Consider the following 17,208-nt stretch of genomic DNA (forward strand, 5'->3'; position numbering starts at 1 on the left):
AAAAAAATGATCTAGATAATTCGGTTAGGGGTGAAAAAAAGCAACCCTAACTTTAAGTCGTCTTTAAAAAAAAAGATCCATATTTTGGGTCGGATTGAATAAAACGACCCGAACTTTGAGTTGGAGTCGAAAAATACGACCCAAACTTCAAGTTTGAGTCGAAAAATACGACCCAAATTTCAAGTTTGAGTCGAAAAATATGACCCAAATTTTGAGTCGGAGGCGTAAAAAACGACCCATATTTTGGGTCGGAGGCGTAAAAAACGATCCATATTTTGGGTCGAGGTCGTTTTTTTCGGCTTGGACTTGGGTCGGAGTCGAAAAAAACGACCCATATTTTGGGTCGAAGTCGTTTTTTTCGGCTTGAACTCTGGTCGAAGTCGTAAAAAACGACCAAAACTTTGAGTTGGAGTCGAAAAAAACGACCCAAAATTTGGGTGAGCTCTGTTCGAGCCGACTCGGCTAAGCCGATTAACAACACTAGTAAAGAGCACAAATTAAAATGAGTTATAATGATTAAAAAAAAATTATATAAATAAATATTTTAAAATAGGCATTTAAATATATTATGCTTTATATGCATGCAAACCTGTTATTTAATATCTGAGCTCGAATTTCAACTAAACTAGAATTTTTTACTCAATTTTTTGTGAATATTTTTAAGCCTCCTAGGTTAGGTTAATATACATTTTCTTTGGGGCTTGAATCTCAGCGAGGCCCATATTTCGTGAATCTTTTATCAGAAATTCAAGTTAGGATGTGCTACGGTGTATGATATACAGTGACCCCTACACTTTTTGAGGGATAGAAGCAGAATACCCCCCTAAAGTACCCCCCCCCCACCCCCAATGTAAATTATTTTTTGACACCAATAAATTTCAAAAATAATTTTTATTGCATCAATATTTATTATAATATAAATATAATGTAAAAAATATATGCTTTAAAAATATTATTTTTAAATTAATAATTTAGATAAATTAGGGGAAGAGAAAGCAAAAGAATTTATAATTTCATCAATATTTAATTGTTTAAATAAATTATTTTCCATTGATAAAATGGTTAAAACAATTAAGAAATGGATCTTTCATGACACTACGAAGTCTTTTTTAATTTTACTCATGACCCTTTCGGCAGTACATGATGTAGTAGGAATAGTTAATAAATATTTATATAAAATTGTTAAATTTGGGAAAGCAGAAAAATTTATAAGCAGACGATAAGGTAAAATAAATGAATAGTTTCTCCAGTCTGAATCATTCATCTCAGAATTATTATCATCATCAGATAAAGCTAAATAATGTATTAGTAAAAATATTTTAATTAAATAAATTTACAATTCTCAGAATCTGACAAATCTTCTTTAATCTCTAGGTCTCGAGTAATAATTACGTCCCCCGTTTTAGCCATTTTATAAATATTTCTAAACATCAACATTTCCTCAAAAACTTGACTTGCATTTAATTGATAAAATTCACAGATATCCTTGATATCATCTTTAACAATTGCCTTTTCCGCCATTCCCTCTGGAGTAAAAAATGATGTTTGACTCAAAAATTTTATCGACTCATCGTTAAATCTTTCACTAAACTGCATAATAATTAAATCAAGTGCAGCATAAAACACACTGATTTTAAAGCTAAAATAAAATATTATATTTAATGATGAAAGTATATATATACCTCTCCTTTTTGGATTGTAATGTTTGAAGTCTTGAACTTTCAAAATCAAAAGGTAAATTTCTCTTCTCCATAAAATCTTGGGCCTTTGAAAAGACATCCAAAAATTCAGTGTTATTATCAATTTTAGGATTATAAAATAATAAAAGATAATAATTTAAATTATACTTCTCATATTAATCAGGCAATCTTTTGCCAATTGAATTTGATTTATTGCAAACCCTATATCCTTCGAAATGGTTTGCAATTTTGTACAAGCCAAGCTTGTTATCAACAATATTTTATCCAAAACACATAGTGATAAAATAAAATCAAATTTTTCTATTCTATAGACTAGAGCACTAGCCATAGTGGAAGTGGCAGGATCTTCAGAATCCTTTAAATTTGCCAAAGCTGCCCTCAAAGCATCATAAAGTAGGAAAAAATTTACAATGGCCTTATATGATGTTAGCCAGCTTCTATAAATATAAAATAAACATTATATATCGAAACAATTAAGATAATATTACCGAGTGGTATTCTTGATGCGTAAAAATCTATGTGATTTTGTCAGTAAATCACTCTGACATGTTTTGAGCACTTCATATCTTTTAACACCATTAAAATATACGTAAATTTCGTCTAATATTACCAAGACATTTCGCAGCTCTTTTACTGATTGGCATAATTGAACAACTATTAAATTTAATCGATATAGCACCAAATAAAAGCTGCCTTTGGCGCCTCCGCCCTAATCAAAGCCTGCACTCCATTAATTCTTACACTCATGTTTGAGGTGCCATCATAGCTTTGCCCCACTAGGAATTCGAGGGGTAGATTCATGGAGCCAAGCTTGGATATTATATTCTTTTTAATATCGAGGCCCGTTGTATTTCCCGTACAATAAATGTCTAATCAGCCTTTCAACGGGCTTAGGTGTCTCGCTATTTTCAACATATCTCACTATCAAAGCTATTGCTTCTGATTTCGATACATCATATGTGCCATCATCTATAATTGAATAGAACCTGTTGAATTCAATCTTCTTTTGAATTTTTTTATAACCATATTTTTCATGGTTTCAATAAGAATATTTATGTTTTATATGATAACAGATTTGAATATAATTTAGATTTTAATCCCTTAATTTTTTTCTCACTTCTTCTTTCTTCATTATCTTGTATATACATTTTAAGAACAGGCTAGAATCTGCAATAAGTTTAATAAGGCTCATCATATTGCCATCTTAATTTTTAATCAAGCATTTATATTTTTTTTGGTTAATATTTTTGGGCATATTTTGACAATGATCTAGAAATTATAAATGATTATATATAAGATTAAATATTTAAATTTTTACTATTCCCTTTGATAAAATTTTAATTTTGCGCCAAATCTTGAAAGTGGAAAAAAATTTTAAGATAAGAAATATCGGATAACAAACTAATTTGCTAAACATCGACCATAAAAATTTTTAAAAAAATAAATAAAAAAATTTAAAAAAAAAAGTACCCCCATAGAAATTTATAGAATCAGTTGCTTCGGACCCTCCCCCCCCCCGTTGTAGGGGTCACTGATGATATAGAGCCGATCAGATGATAATTATGATTTAAGGTAAAGTGGATCATTAAAAAAATAATAGAATTTGATCACTGTTTTTGTTTAACAATTGCTAAATAACAATAGCAAGCGATATTTATCATCACTGAGTTTGTTCAATGTGGAATATCTTTTCTTAAATTGCTAAAGAATCACACTGATAGTAGGAGACCTACCAACACTGATCCAATCAACGTAAAGGAATATTTATGAATCATTTATTTATTTTTTGAAATTTTTCTTGACTTTGGACTCACCCCTCTGAATGCGTATTTTTAAAGATGCGCATATAATTTTTATTTCTAATTAACTTTGATTCTCTATCTTCAATGTAGTATGAAAAAGTTCGATTATTTAACAAATTTTATTTTTATACCCTTAATAAAGATAAAGGGATTTAAATTTAACATTAAAAAAAATATTCTAGAATTTTAGCTGGGAGGAGGGAGAAGAGTTCAACCTATCCTAGAAATTTGGAATGGGGGCTAAAATTAGAGGAAATATTAGACGAGAAGATTAGTCCTTCATAGCTCCCCTCAAAATACCTTCTTGGCTTTAAAATATTTTAGGTGGTCTGGTTCGTCTTATTTTAAAATATTCTTTCTGTTTAGACCAGTCTAGCCAAAATACAAACACGGATATTACATTTGTTTTATTTTAAGTGTGTACTATAGTGAAGAGGTAGGATTTATGGGGGGGGGGGGGTTGTATAAATTTTTTAGGAGGAGGACTTAGCCACCAAATTTGTAATTGTCCTCTCTTCAGCCAGTTCTCTTATAAAAAATTATTTCTTATATCTTATTAATTTTCCTATAGTTATTTTTATTTTGCTTTTTAAATTATGTAATATCTTTATAACATCTCCGCGAAGCTGACTCAACAATTGGAAATACTACACTAATTCTAAAATCTATGCCAACAATTAGTATTTTATTAGGGACTACAAGTTCCTACTATAATAGCCAGTATAAAGGAAAAATTATTAGTAACAAAATTTTGCTCAACTATACGATTAAAAAGCGCTGAAAGCATTTATTTGAAATTTATCAAAGTTTAGTGCTACACAATATATTTTTAATGGCATCATGCTAGAATGGAAAATATTGATGAACTTAATATCTGTTTTGATTTTTAGCATTGTTAATTATAAATTTTAAATAAACTAATAAACTTTGAGAACCACAAATATTAAACCAAGTTAAAAATAATAACTTCATATGAGTGTTTAAGAGTAAAGTGAGCCAAGCTTTTTAAAATATTGATTTTTTTAATTTCAGGATTATTGCACATTATATGCCCTAACTTGGTCTTAGATACGATCTTGGACCAACTTGTATAACATATTTGTATGTCATTGTTGTAGATGGACCCCTTACTATATGAGATTATCATCATAGGTATTTAATTTTTTTAAGACAATCAGATGCAAATTTTTATAATGTATATTTATGCTCAATCATATTTGAAATAAATTGAATGCGAACCGAACTATTTAAAAAAAATATAAAATGCGAAAGTAATAAATATTCATTCATCAATCCTTATATCGCTTGAATAATTTCAAAATGTCTCGTCACAAATCAAATGACTCAAGAATATATATTGGTAATTTACCACCTGACATCAGGAGCAAAGATATTGAAGATATATTTTTTAAATATGGAAAAATTGTGACAATAGATCTCAAAAACAGGAAAGGTCCACCGTTTGCTTTTGTTGAATTTGATGATCCTAGGTACAAAATTTATGCTAAACTTTTTACATAAAATACTATTATGATTAAGAATTTTTCTGAGCATTATAATGTCCATTTTTTAAGATAAAATTTAATGCTAGATTTTTTTTAAAATGTCATTTATAAATTTTAAATATTAATAAATAAGATGCTTGTCTTTATTAAACTATCTATCTTTAATCCACATTAAAGGCTTTATTACCAAGGAAGAATTGATTTTATTTAAAGTTTTGAAGGATATTGATACAAAATTTATATATAAATAGTAGTTAAATGTTTCTTTTTAAATTTAACTAGTAATTCATTTATTTTCCTCTTTTAAAATTAACTAGTTTAAATATAGGAATATATTATTAATAAACATTAGTTGCCACCAGTTTTAAAATTTGTCAATTTTTTTATTCTTTTTAAACTTCATTTCAAGTTTAATTTAAAAAAAGAAGTATATCAATGCCAAATATGTTAAAGAATCTGAGAGAATTTAATTCAATAAATTATGCTATAAAAAATGAATGACAAAATTTTAAGTTTAATAAAATAAAACTCATTGGATTTCAATCCTTAAGTATGGTTTTGGGTCATCACCAAATTCAACATGCAATACCTCTATATTAATTTTTTTAATATTTAGATTTTTATATTTTTCTTTGGGCATAATTATTAAAAAAATGCTCCTTTTTTTATAGAATCAAATTTTTTATATATTTCTCTTGTATATGTGGAATCTCAATTCTAATTCATTTGATGGGGTGATAAATTAAATTTTAATATTTGACAGGAAATTTATTCCAACTTGTCTAGATTACTCACACTGAATTTTAAACAATATTGCCATAAAGTTTCCAACTAATCTTAATTTATATTAATTTTTAAATCGATTTTATTATATAAATTTAAAAATTCAAAAAGATTTATGGCAAAAATTTATGGTTTAGGTAATTTAGACTAATATTGTTTAAAATATCCATTATTGGTCAATTTAAAAAAGGCCCGATTTAAATTTTAGTCAGAATAATATTATGTAAACCTTGAGATTTGGCAAATACAAATCCAAACTTTTCTGCCATCTATGAGCAAATCTCTAGGCTTACATCATATTATTTTGGGAAATTGTTTATAAAAATTGTCCTAAATTAGGCATTACACTGCTTTAAATATGTTGGAATCAAATTTTTCTAATTTAAAATTGAAAGATTCCAAATTCTTACTGTTTCAAATTTTATTAATTTTTCAAAATTTATATTATTGTTAAAATTTAATTTACATGTCAATTATTTTGTTTCATCTTTATTGATAGATATTTTTATCAGGCAAACCTTTCTATCATCTTTATTGATAGATATTTTTATCAATGCAAACCTTTCTATCATCTTTATTGATAGATATTTTTATCAAGCAAACCTTTCTAATTTGGCCAATTCCCTTATTTCACCTAAATTTTGAGTTCCAAACAAATTCCTATTAACTACTATTAGAAAATGCTCTGACAAATTAGGCAACAGCCAACTTTTCGAAGTTGACAGATTTATCCATTGGTGTAAGGCCTTTAAAGTAGGCATTTGTTGTTTTATATTGCATTCATTCCTTTTTTATATAAAATTTTATTATCTTTTTATACATGTCAAATAACAAAATTAATAAAGAAATTAAATACAACTGTTATCATTATTTAAAAATATTTTTTAAATCATATTCATTGAGAATATGCTAATAAAAAGATTAATATTTTCTAAAGGTGTTCAAAATATTTATAAATCCATAGAAGACATTATCAAATGCTGTTCAAATAAAACATATTATACCAAATAAACAAAGACTATTTTATTTTATTTCATAAATTAATTTTTATTCTTATTTTGTATACAACCATTTTATAATAATTATATATGTATGTACATTCTTATTGTAAAATTTATGTATAAATTAGAAGTGGGAGTGGGCTGAGTATGAATAAAATTTTAATTTTGAACAATGATTGAGTGTGACAGGCTTTTTTTAAAAAAAAAATTGATTGGGCGTGATTAGAAATTTAGTATGTATTGTGGAAAATTTTAAAAAGTAATATTTATAAACTTAACCTCTTTAAAAATATATTACCCCAGAAACTACTTTATGAGACTATTCAAAACGGGATTCTTTTATTGAAATACAAGAATTTTCACAAATTATAAGAAAAATGGAATAAATTATTAAAAATTTCTAACATTTTTTTTATTTTAGTAATTGAGCTTATTTTTATTAAGTTTTCGAATTTTGTCGATTTTGAATCCTTAATTTTTTCAAATAAAAAGTTAGTGCAAACCAGTTTGGCTTCCAGTGAACAATTTTTTTCAATAGTCAATTATCGTTAGACGAATGCAACTAAAATAAAAAATATTAGAATTTATCAATTTTTAATTAAAGATTTTAATTTATATATGTGTTGATTAGTGAATTCCCCATGTAAAATTATGGCAATAAATAAGGGAGAATTATAATATTTATAAAAATAAGCTATGAATTTTTTGGGTGTGATAAAAATTTTGCCTTTCGAGAGTGAACAGATCAAGTTAAATAAAATTGAACATCAAACGGGAGTGGGTGAGGTGTGAATAAAATTTTAGGACCACACCTACCTCTAGTATACTTACCTAATTTTATTCATTATTTTGATGAATTAAAAAAAATTATTTGAGAATAGTTGAACATAATCTCGTTTTTGCTAAACTATAAATATAACAAATGGTAAAATGTACTATTTAAAAATAAAAAGTATTGATAAATTGGCCAACCCTCTAAGTTGGGCACTTGGTCCCAACGGTGCCCATATTAGACAGGTTTGCCTGTATATTTGAAATAGTTTTAGTTTACATTACAATTGATTCTCATTTCTTGAACTTTGTATTTGATATATGAACAATTGGTTCTGCAATATAGAATTTCACCAATTCAAATTTCTATATATTTGATATCGAACATTTGATTCCATCATACTTGAATTTTTTATATATTAGATTTGGTTCCCAGTTATATGGGAAAAACTGAAAAACTGTCAATAAACAATGAAAAAGAAGTCCCATTACAATATATTTTTATATATCAGGTCTGCAAACCCTGCGCCAAGTCAATTTTTTTATTGGGGCCAGGCTGGGCAAAATTAACGGGCCAGTCTGGGCAAAGTTTTTTATTGTATAGTTAAAAATAATAAAATAAATAGGTTTCTGTTGGTGATTGCCATTTATAACATTTTCTTGATTTTTCCCACTCATAAGAGGTTCAATTTATATAATGTATATACATTTTTAACAAAAGGGATGCTGAAGATGCTGTTCACGCCAAGGATGGTTACAATTATGATGGATACCGACTTCGCGTAGAATTTCCTCGAGGTGGTAATCCAACAAACGGAGGAGGTAGAGGTGGGGGCGGAGGAAGGGGAGGTGGTAGTGGTGGCTTCCGAGGAGGTCGTGGAGGTGGTAGTTATGGAGGAGGCAGTGGAGCTGGAAAAAGAACCGAGCACCGCGTGCTTATTACTGGTATATTAAGCATTTTAGGATAGAATGATTTTTTTTACTAAAAAAAATTTTCGAGTCTTAAATGAAATGGTGCCATACGATTAAGGAAAAATTATTTTTATAATTAGTTCAAATACCCAATTTAGCCTTATAATTTTTTAAGTTTTAATTATTCGTTTTTTAAGTTTTACTCTCATTTGTGCCTTTTTATAGTTTAGAAAAATGAGTTAATTGAGTCACGTCATTACTGCTAAACTTTATCTCCAAAGGCATTGCCGCGAATGTCTATTACCATACTTCTGCGAACTCATTACCACCTCTATAAAGGCCTGATATGATTTGAGGTTAAGTATATAAGCTAATGAATTAAATTTTATTTAAAAAAATGTGTTATGTAGTTTTTTTTATGGTAATACATTTGTGAGACTTTTTTTCTTATTAATACATTCTAATTCTCTTGCATCAACGATAATTGACATTTGCTTTTATATTTTTTGCATTTCACAGATAAAGTTTTACAGTATGATAGAAAAAAAGAAATTATTTCTTTCTATAGAAGTTGGTGCATTCTGGCACGAACCTGCATATGAAAATTTTGACCCAGCTTGTAAACATATTTTCAACAATTTATCGGACCCAGCCCTAGATATTTTTCCATCCTGGGCTGCCACAACTTCTTGTATGGCATGTAACCCCTTTAGCTTAATTTGTTAAATGCCGATTCAAATATTGGTGTATGATTTTAAATTTTTTTAGTGCATATTATTTTATCTGCTACCTCAAAGGTAAATGTCTATATAAATCTTAAGAGTCATATATCTCATTAAAAGTCCTACTGATGATATGATAAAGTTTTTTCTGATCTTTTTTGATTTCTAAGATTACACGGTTCATTAAATCACGAGGATGATCGAAGGACCCTCCAAAAACACAAAATCCTGGAAGAATCTAATCTTTGTTTAGAGAAAGTTTTATCCCTGGACTTTTTTTTAAAATAATATTTCCTTAATTGTCTAAACGATTTATTGTGATGAAGAGAGTGAATAACCCACGACTAAATTGCTATAAATTTTTTATTTATCATTTTAAGGCTTACCTCCTACAGGCTCCTGGCAGGATCTGAAAGATCACATGCGAGAGGCTGGCGATGTTGTTTATGCCGACGTATTCAAAGACGGGAGTGGAGTGGTGGAGTACTCAAGCAGAGATGCCATGAAATATGCACTGAACAAGCTTAGCGACACCAAGTTCACCTCCCACGAGGTTTTAAATTTTTTTTGCTCTTGTCGCATGTAAAAATAATTTTAGATACTATAAGATTAAAGAATTAAATTGTTATTGCAAATGTTTAATAATTTATTTATTATGTCGTATCTTTTAAAAAATTTTGCCAACTTACTATGTTATACTGATTTATTTTATGGGTTTTATCTTTTAAAAAAAATTAGTTAAAAATTGTGACGTCTACATGAATAAAGATGGAAATAATATTATTATCAAGGCTTCGAACCGTTAAGTAGTAATATCAGTTCGTTTCTGTTTTTAGTTTAAAATTTTATAAAGGTTTTGTTCCATTTCTGTTTTTTTAAGGAATTCATAGCGGTTAGGTTTATAATTTATAACTGTTTTCGGTTCGTTTCGGTTTTTATAAATTTAATTTTTATAAAAAATTAATCATAAAATAGAGAAAATTTTTAATTTATATTTTTAAAATTCCTTATTTAATTTAATCATTAAGATTATTTCTTATAATTAACTAGTAATTTGTCTAATCTCTATTAAATTGAGTATATAAAGTAAAAAAAATAAACTTGGTTTGATTGATATTAAGATAATGGCGATTTAATTGCAAAAAAAATATAATTTGAAAATAAATCGCGAATTTGAATTGTTCCCAAGGAAAATTAAATTTCAAATTTAGGATAATAATTTAAAATTAATTATTTTTAAAAACCGTTATGAACCGGGTTAAACTGGTTCAAAATATTTATAACAGTTCGGTTCTCTCTTTTTATATTTTCTTTAAACGGTTCGGTTGCGGTTCAGAAAATTATAACGGGTTGTTAACGGTTCAGAAAATTTATTCGGTTCGTTTCACCGCGGTTCGGTTTGAAGCCTTGATTATTATATAATTTATAAAGTAGGAATGGGATAATTAGACAATTTTTTTAATCATATTTACAATAAAATATTTATAGTACATATATTTTAGTTAATGTAATGAATTTAATATTTTTTCCCATTTAATACTTAGGGTGAGACCTCATATGTAAGAGTTAAATCTGATGCTCGTTCTAGCCGAGATGGGCGGTCAAGTTCCAGAGGTTCTAGGCATAAACGTTCAAGAAGTACGAGCAGAGGTGGAAGAAATACCCGGGCTTCTCCTTCATATTCTCCAGCTAAGAGATCGCTTTCTAGGTCTCCTTATTGATGAAAATGGGAAAAGAGGTGGAGAGAAATGATTCTATTTTATTTAGACGAAATAATCTGTTCTTTTTGATTTAAAAAGTCTTTTTTTATAAATTTTGTTTTCTAGTAAACGTATTTTAAGATGTTTTAGTTTGGAAAAATATTTAAAAAATGGATGGAAAATGTTTGAATAATTATATATATTCCTTACCACTTTTTGTTACCTTACATTTCTATTGACGTTTTTTTAAATTTAATCTCAAGCCTATCTTATATGAAATTTTGGTTATTAGCTATTTAATACATATCTAAAATCTGATAAATTAAGTTATGGCTCTATTTTTTTCTATAATTTTTTTTTAGAAATAATATGGAAAAATTTATATATTCTTGTAAATTGGCTTGATTGGTATGTAATTGTTTGTATTTTTTTTATTACTGCGGATACTTGCTTGATAATGTAGATTTAACATTGTTAGGGTTTAATAATGTTCATTATTTAAATTTCATTCCTTTTCCTTTTTGTACTTTTACATCATTATGTTATTACATACTACAATATATTATACCAAACTGATCACTTTTAAACATACATTTGTATCTTTATCATATTAATTTTATACATTTTATTAATTTACATAAACCAACGTTTTCAAAATATTTACACATTTTCTCTCTATTTTTTTAGTTGTTCGAAAGGATCTCCTTTTATTCATAAAATACCTGTGGAAGGTTTTAAGTGGAATTTTGATTAGGACCTTAAATTCGTATTCCCTTATTCGAGGAAATTCTAATTAGATCTAAGGAAACATGGTGGAAATTATAACAGACCGAGCTGCTATAAATGAATGAATGAAAGTGTACATGGGAACTTTCTTATGTTGCGAATGTATGAATGGATTGATAGTTTGATAGAATCAAAATAAATAGTTATAAATATTTTCTATACTGCTTTTCACTTTAGTATTTAAATTTCAATTTTTTTAAAACTTTTTGTTTCCAAACTTATATGTATACTAGAGATCTGTAAAAGTAGGCCTAGGGCCGGGCTTAATGTATTTTAAGAAAATTCGGGCCTGGCCGAGTTGGGTCTTAAATTTTTTTTAAATATATTAAATTTAACAATTTTATGTTGAATTTTTTATGTAAAATAAAAATATGTGATTTTATTTATAGAAAGTAGACGCCATATAACATAAATCGTTTATTTTGAGTAATTATAAGAATTAATTTCTATATTTAAATAAATTCGGGCCGGGCTGGCATAATTTTTTTAAAAAAATTTCGGGATTGGGTCGGACCGGGCTTGAAAAATTAGGCTTGATGCAGATCACTAATGTATACTACTCAATAACTGAATAGTTTTTAAGGTAATTCTATGGCACCACGAATGAATGTACGAATGAATGAATAAATGTAAACGGTATTCTATGTATCGGCAAAAACAGGAGTGGATGGATATTCTTCCCAAGTTTTGTACGATAATTTTACTTTACTCTAAGGATATAGTCACGAGTAATTTCATTATGAAGGATTGCTTGCGATTATGGCCTATTCACCAAACTAACCCCTATGTGTTTATGCCTTCAGGACCTGACCTTTTTAATTATTCTTTACTTTTCTTATAACATTTTCGATGGATTATTCTTTATTCCTGGGAAAAATAATGATAAATAACCAATTCCAAGGAGGATTAAACGTATCTAATAATTTTCCAGTAAAATTTGATACAAATAATTAATTTTATAAAATATTTATCAGAAATAGGTCTACCAAGAAAAAATTACCACGGGCCGTTTTTTAGGATATAAATATTTTTAATAATGATAATTTAAATGAATCATTTAAATATTATGTGTAAGTATATATATGGTATAATATTATATAAATTATTTGTTGTGATATTTTTTTTACCAAATAAATAATTACTTGAATTTAAACGCCTGCTATTTTTGTTCATGCTATTAGTTTTTGTCTCTGTTGATGAATTATAGGAGCTGGGAAACAAAAGCAATTCATTTCCAATAAAATGTGATTTCGATATTTTGAGATAAACAATTTTTGTTAATTAAAAATCAACTACAGACCAAATTGAGGCTCTTCTAGATTTTAAAAATGCTAGCCTGATGTAGAAGGCAACATCTTGTGCAGGCTTTTTACTTTTTTTTAAGTTCGTATTTTTTAAGCATTAGAAATAATCTTTTGAATATTTATCATTCAATAATAATCGATTGAAAAATAAATTAGAAGAGTTATTAGACTGTCCATCCAAAAGTTAAAGTTACAAACTTTATATAATCAAAATAAATAATTAGGCAATTTTGTAAAGACATAAAAAATTTCCATAATTTGTTTAAGATTTAAACTTTTCAATTTTTTTTTTAAATAAATGAAAACCACAAAAATTTAACATTTAAATACAAACGGCACTTTATGTTAAATGTAGCCTATAAGTTTATAAATACCTTTTAAAATGTGCCGATCCCAAGTTCTTACGTATTTATGGATGACTGGGAAAGATGATTATTTTAGCAGTAAATAAACTAATAAATGTCTTTTATCACATAAGGTTTGGAAAACCACACATAATACTCTCACCTTTTGATGGTGTAAAATAGGAAGAATATAAAAATTACTACCTCATTTTTATTTGTATGCATAATATTTTGTAATTTCTTCTATAAATAATAGTATTCAAAAAAAATAGTGATGTTTCTTTCTGTAAATATTTGGAGAATATAAAAATTGAAATTTTATTAATTTTTATCAGACCTGCTTATTTAAAAATTGCACGGCCTGGCTCGTGTTTGTAAAAAAAATTTCGGACATGATTATTTAACAGATTTTATTTTTCTACCTAGTCCATATTATACAAAAACAAAATTTTCGGCCCAGTTTGAATGTATACAAACAATTTTTTACATATATAAATTTGGCATTTTATGGTTCGCTTTTCATCCAATAGGAAATAAATTTTCATAACTTATAAAATTATCCATATTTTAAAAAGAAGATTATTTTTTATTTAATACCAATGAAAAAGTACATGTTCATTTTTGGTGAAATGCATTTTATTTTGTAATGTATTTTTGTATTATATAATACCACAATACAATTTAAAAAATATTACATTTCTATTTTAAAAATTTTATTTAGGCGAATTATCATAAAATCTTCTAAAATTTCGTCATTAAAACTTGCACATAGGTCCAACAATATAAATTTTAATGATGAGAATGATGGTTCAACGCTAACTTACTAATTTATTAAGTTAATATAATATATGTAATGTGAACTTTTTTTGGTGTAGAACAATTTTCGCCAACATATATAATTCTGGATAAATTAAACTACTAGAAGTCTAAAATATTTCCTTATTGATTTTGTGAAAAAATTTCTAATAATGAGCTAATTTGAATCTGTTCACTTTGATGCTGTATTAACTTAATTTTTTTTTGCTAATAGCAATTTTTCAAAATCATTTGTAGCTAAAATTAATGTTGAGGTATTCAATAATTTAATGATTTATTTTTTACCCATAATTCTGTTAAATGAGTTCTAGCAATCTCTTCCTGATCAATGGTTAATAGGATTTGATATTTGGATCTGGGGTCTAAATATAGTGATGTTTAAAGAATATTATTATTTAAATAAGTATCCTCCCTAAATCTTATATGCCATCTCATTGGAAATATTATTGCCTATCTTTTCCAATTCTAAACGACATTTTATCCAAATTCCATAAAAATCGGAGTCACATTTTCTCCGATTGTAGCCTTAAAATTGTCACCTTAAATGGTTTCAAAACTACACTTATGTTAGCTATTGAATCCCATTCTGTTTCTTCTAGAATAACTTCCTATATTGTAACAGTCCATTCAAAAATCTTTCAAGTTATATAATCGGTCTAGCATATCGCAAACCGATGACCATCTTGTAGAATCAATTATTGCCATAGGTTTTTTCAGTGATTTCAAGATTCTATTGGAGTTCTTAAAATTTTTATCACTTGCCTTTAGTCAGTCAATAATTGATTACTTGTCTTTAAAAATCATTAATGGTTAACTGGAATAACATTTTAGTTAAATAGTCTTTCAACATCTGGGCTAGATCTACTATTTCTTCATTTATTATCTCATCATCCCAATTCTCCCCTTCCGCAGATTAATTTAATAATCTTATGGACTTGATTAAATTGTTTTTATAGTGTAAAAGTTGTTTAATGGAATGCCGAATTTATTCAGGGTTTCTAAAATCATTTTTTATAAATTATCTCATATCTATTTTTTTCATTACCAAATTTTTAATATGATAATATTACCTTTAACACACTGAATATTTATTACCAGAATGCTTATAATCTAATCGTTTAGCATAATCAATTTTTAAAAACCATTTATTTTTTGTTTCTCTTTATTTTTCTCACTATTTTTTAGACTCATCTATAATCAAGTTTCTAATTTTATAACAATTTGTGGACATACCCAGGCTGAGATTCGACCAAGCCAGGAGAAGAAAACCCGGGTTTTGAAAAAATACTTAACCCGAACAGCCCCGTTAAAAAATTTACAAAACTCCGAAACGAATCCGGGAATTTTTAAATCCTGGTTCGTTCGGGGAATATTATTAAAAATCATATATTAAGATATTTGTAAAATTGTAAATAATAAAAATTTAATGAGACTTTTTAATATTTTCAATTTATTTAAATATAAACGATATAAATTCTAAAATATTACAGATATTATTTATAGAATAGGATTTAACCTATATGGTGATTTAGAGAAATTGATACAATTTAAAGAGGGGCAAGAGAAAATATTGCAAAATAAATAAAAATTTTATTTTTTATATTAAATTTATTTCTAGTTTTTTAATTATGATTTCAATATATAATTTTTTTTATCAATCAAAAATTTGTAACCCGAGCTGAACCCGGAACTAAACTCGGGTTCAAAAATATCCCACTGAACCGAACCAAATTACTTTTTTTACGTAATCTGCTGGAATATCTAGGTAGCAGCATATCTCTGCCCTAGAGAATCCTTGTTTCCTATCGATGGCTGCTTCTATTTTGCTATCTGTAGCATCAGCATATGTATCGCTTATCTTTGGATATAAAATGTTGCTTTTTTAAGAACTTGATCGATGTGGAATAAAGCATTCTAGTGTTATTTATTACTGCAAAGTAAAGAGTGGGTAGTTTTTGACATGCCGTTGATAGTGTACGAAAGGTTTATGAAACTCAATATTTTAGCTGTGTATAAATCGACAATTTGCATACCCACCCGAATGCACATTTTGAGGATTAAGACCCTTTCCATATCTCCTGTTCCATTTAGACTCCCTTTTTTCTAAAGTACAAGCGTAGCTACAATAAAGTATTGCGATTTCCTCTAAAGTAACTATTAATTTTTATTCTTTTAAGAGGAAGTCCAACTAGGTAGTATTTTGGTTATGTTAATTATGGCCCACATCTAATCTTTCCAAAATACCAAATTGTCATCAAGATATCAAGAAAATAAATTATAACACAAAATATTTATTATTAGGTAGTAACTCTTTATAGATATACATAGTATTTATTATAATATCAAAGATTGTTAATTATTTGCTATAGAATAAAAGAATATTTTGAATTAAGTATTTGCAAAAGTAATAAAGAATGCTGATTTTATCATATAAAATTGTATTTGAAATAGTATAACATTATATATTAATTATTTGACGGACATATAAGTTTTCTACGCCTATTGATGATTTTCGTGAATTCGTCTATTATTGTATAAGTAGAAATATTAATTATAATACTTTTTTAGATGCTCAATAGAGGCAACCAATTTAATCGTTCTTGTCCTAACACAATTTTAAATATTTATATATACAAGGGAATATATCTTTGGAATTTTAGCGATTTATTAATGATACAATTAGGTTACTGTGTTTAATTGTAAATTAAAACCGTGACCTTTAAATGTTATACTCCCAATTCATCAGGAATAACGCATAAAATAAATGGCTAACATCAGAATTTAAAAAAGTGAATATGTGGACTCTTTAATAATTTTTGAAATATAAATATACAAATTTCTGTAAATAATATATAAAATTTCCTTTGTACCATATGGCCGTGGTCTATATTTTCTGGAGACCTGTACCATAGGCCCGGCCTCAGATATATATTTATTTAAAATTTTTATGGCTAATAATGGCTATTTAAAATATTTGATTTTATAGAACTCAAGGCATTAAAATTTTTACATTGTATTTGTAAAAAAATTAATTTGCTATGTTATCAGTGTTGTTATAAAGA

The 17,208-nt window shown here is 27.0% G+C and overlaps 1 protein-coding gene across 2 annotated transcripts; it reads left to right on the forward strand.

Moving 5' to 3' along the window:
- Nucleotides 1-4,786: 4,786 nt before the first annotated feature.
- LOC135930488 (serine/arginine-rich splicing factor 1-like) lies at nucleotides 4,787-11,810 on the forward strand. Of its 2 annotated transcripts, XM_065467288.1 has the most exons (5): nucleotides 4,787-4,992; nucleotides 8,284-8,507; nucleotides 9,577-9,749; nucleotides 10,741-10,934; nucleotides 11,584-11,810. In XM_065467288.1, the coding sequence occupies exons 1-4, from the start codon at nucleotides 4,823-4,825 to the stop codon at nucleotides 10,915-10,917; spliced, it is 744 nt and encodes a 247-aa protein (XP_065323360.1). In that variant the 5' UTR covers nucleotides 4,787-4,822; the 3' UTR covers nucleotides 10,918-10,934; nucleotides 11,584-11,810. The 2 variants fall into 2 exon arrangements, with proteins under 2 accessions (XP_065323360.1, XP_065323359.1); XM_065467287.1 differs by lacking the exon at nucleotides 11,584-11,810 and having other exon boundaries at nucleotides 4,788-4,992; nucleotides 10,741-11,531.
- The last annotated feature ends 5,398 nt before the right edge of the window (nucleotides 11,811-17,208 follow it).

Source organism: Gordionus sp. m RMFG-2023, chromosome 5, assembly GCF_954871325.1.
Source record: "Gordionus sp. m RMFG-2023 chromosome 5, tfGorSpeb1-WG-v2, whole genome shotgun sequence".
In the NCBI taxonomy this organism is placed as follows: domain Eukaryota; kingdom Metazoa; phylum Nematomorpha; class Gordioida; order Chordodea; family Parachordodidae; genus Gordionus; species Gordionus sp. m RMFG-2023.

Excerpts from the sequence above, each read along its gene's own strand:
- LOC135930488 (XM_065467288.1), top strand. The coding sequence starts at position 4,823 with ATGTCTCGTCACAAATCAAATGACTCAAGAATATATATTGGTAATTTA. Across the intron at positions 4,993-8,283 it reads GTTGAATTTGATGATCCTAG|GGATGCTGAAGATGCTGTTC; the intron begins GTACAAAATTTA and ends TTTTAACAAAAG. Across the intron at positions 8,508-9,576 it reads GCACCGCGTGCTTATTACTG|GCTTACCTCCTACAGGCTCC; the intron begins GTATATTAAGCA and ends TATCATTTTAAG.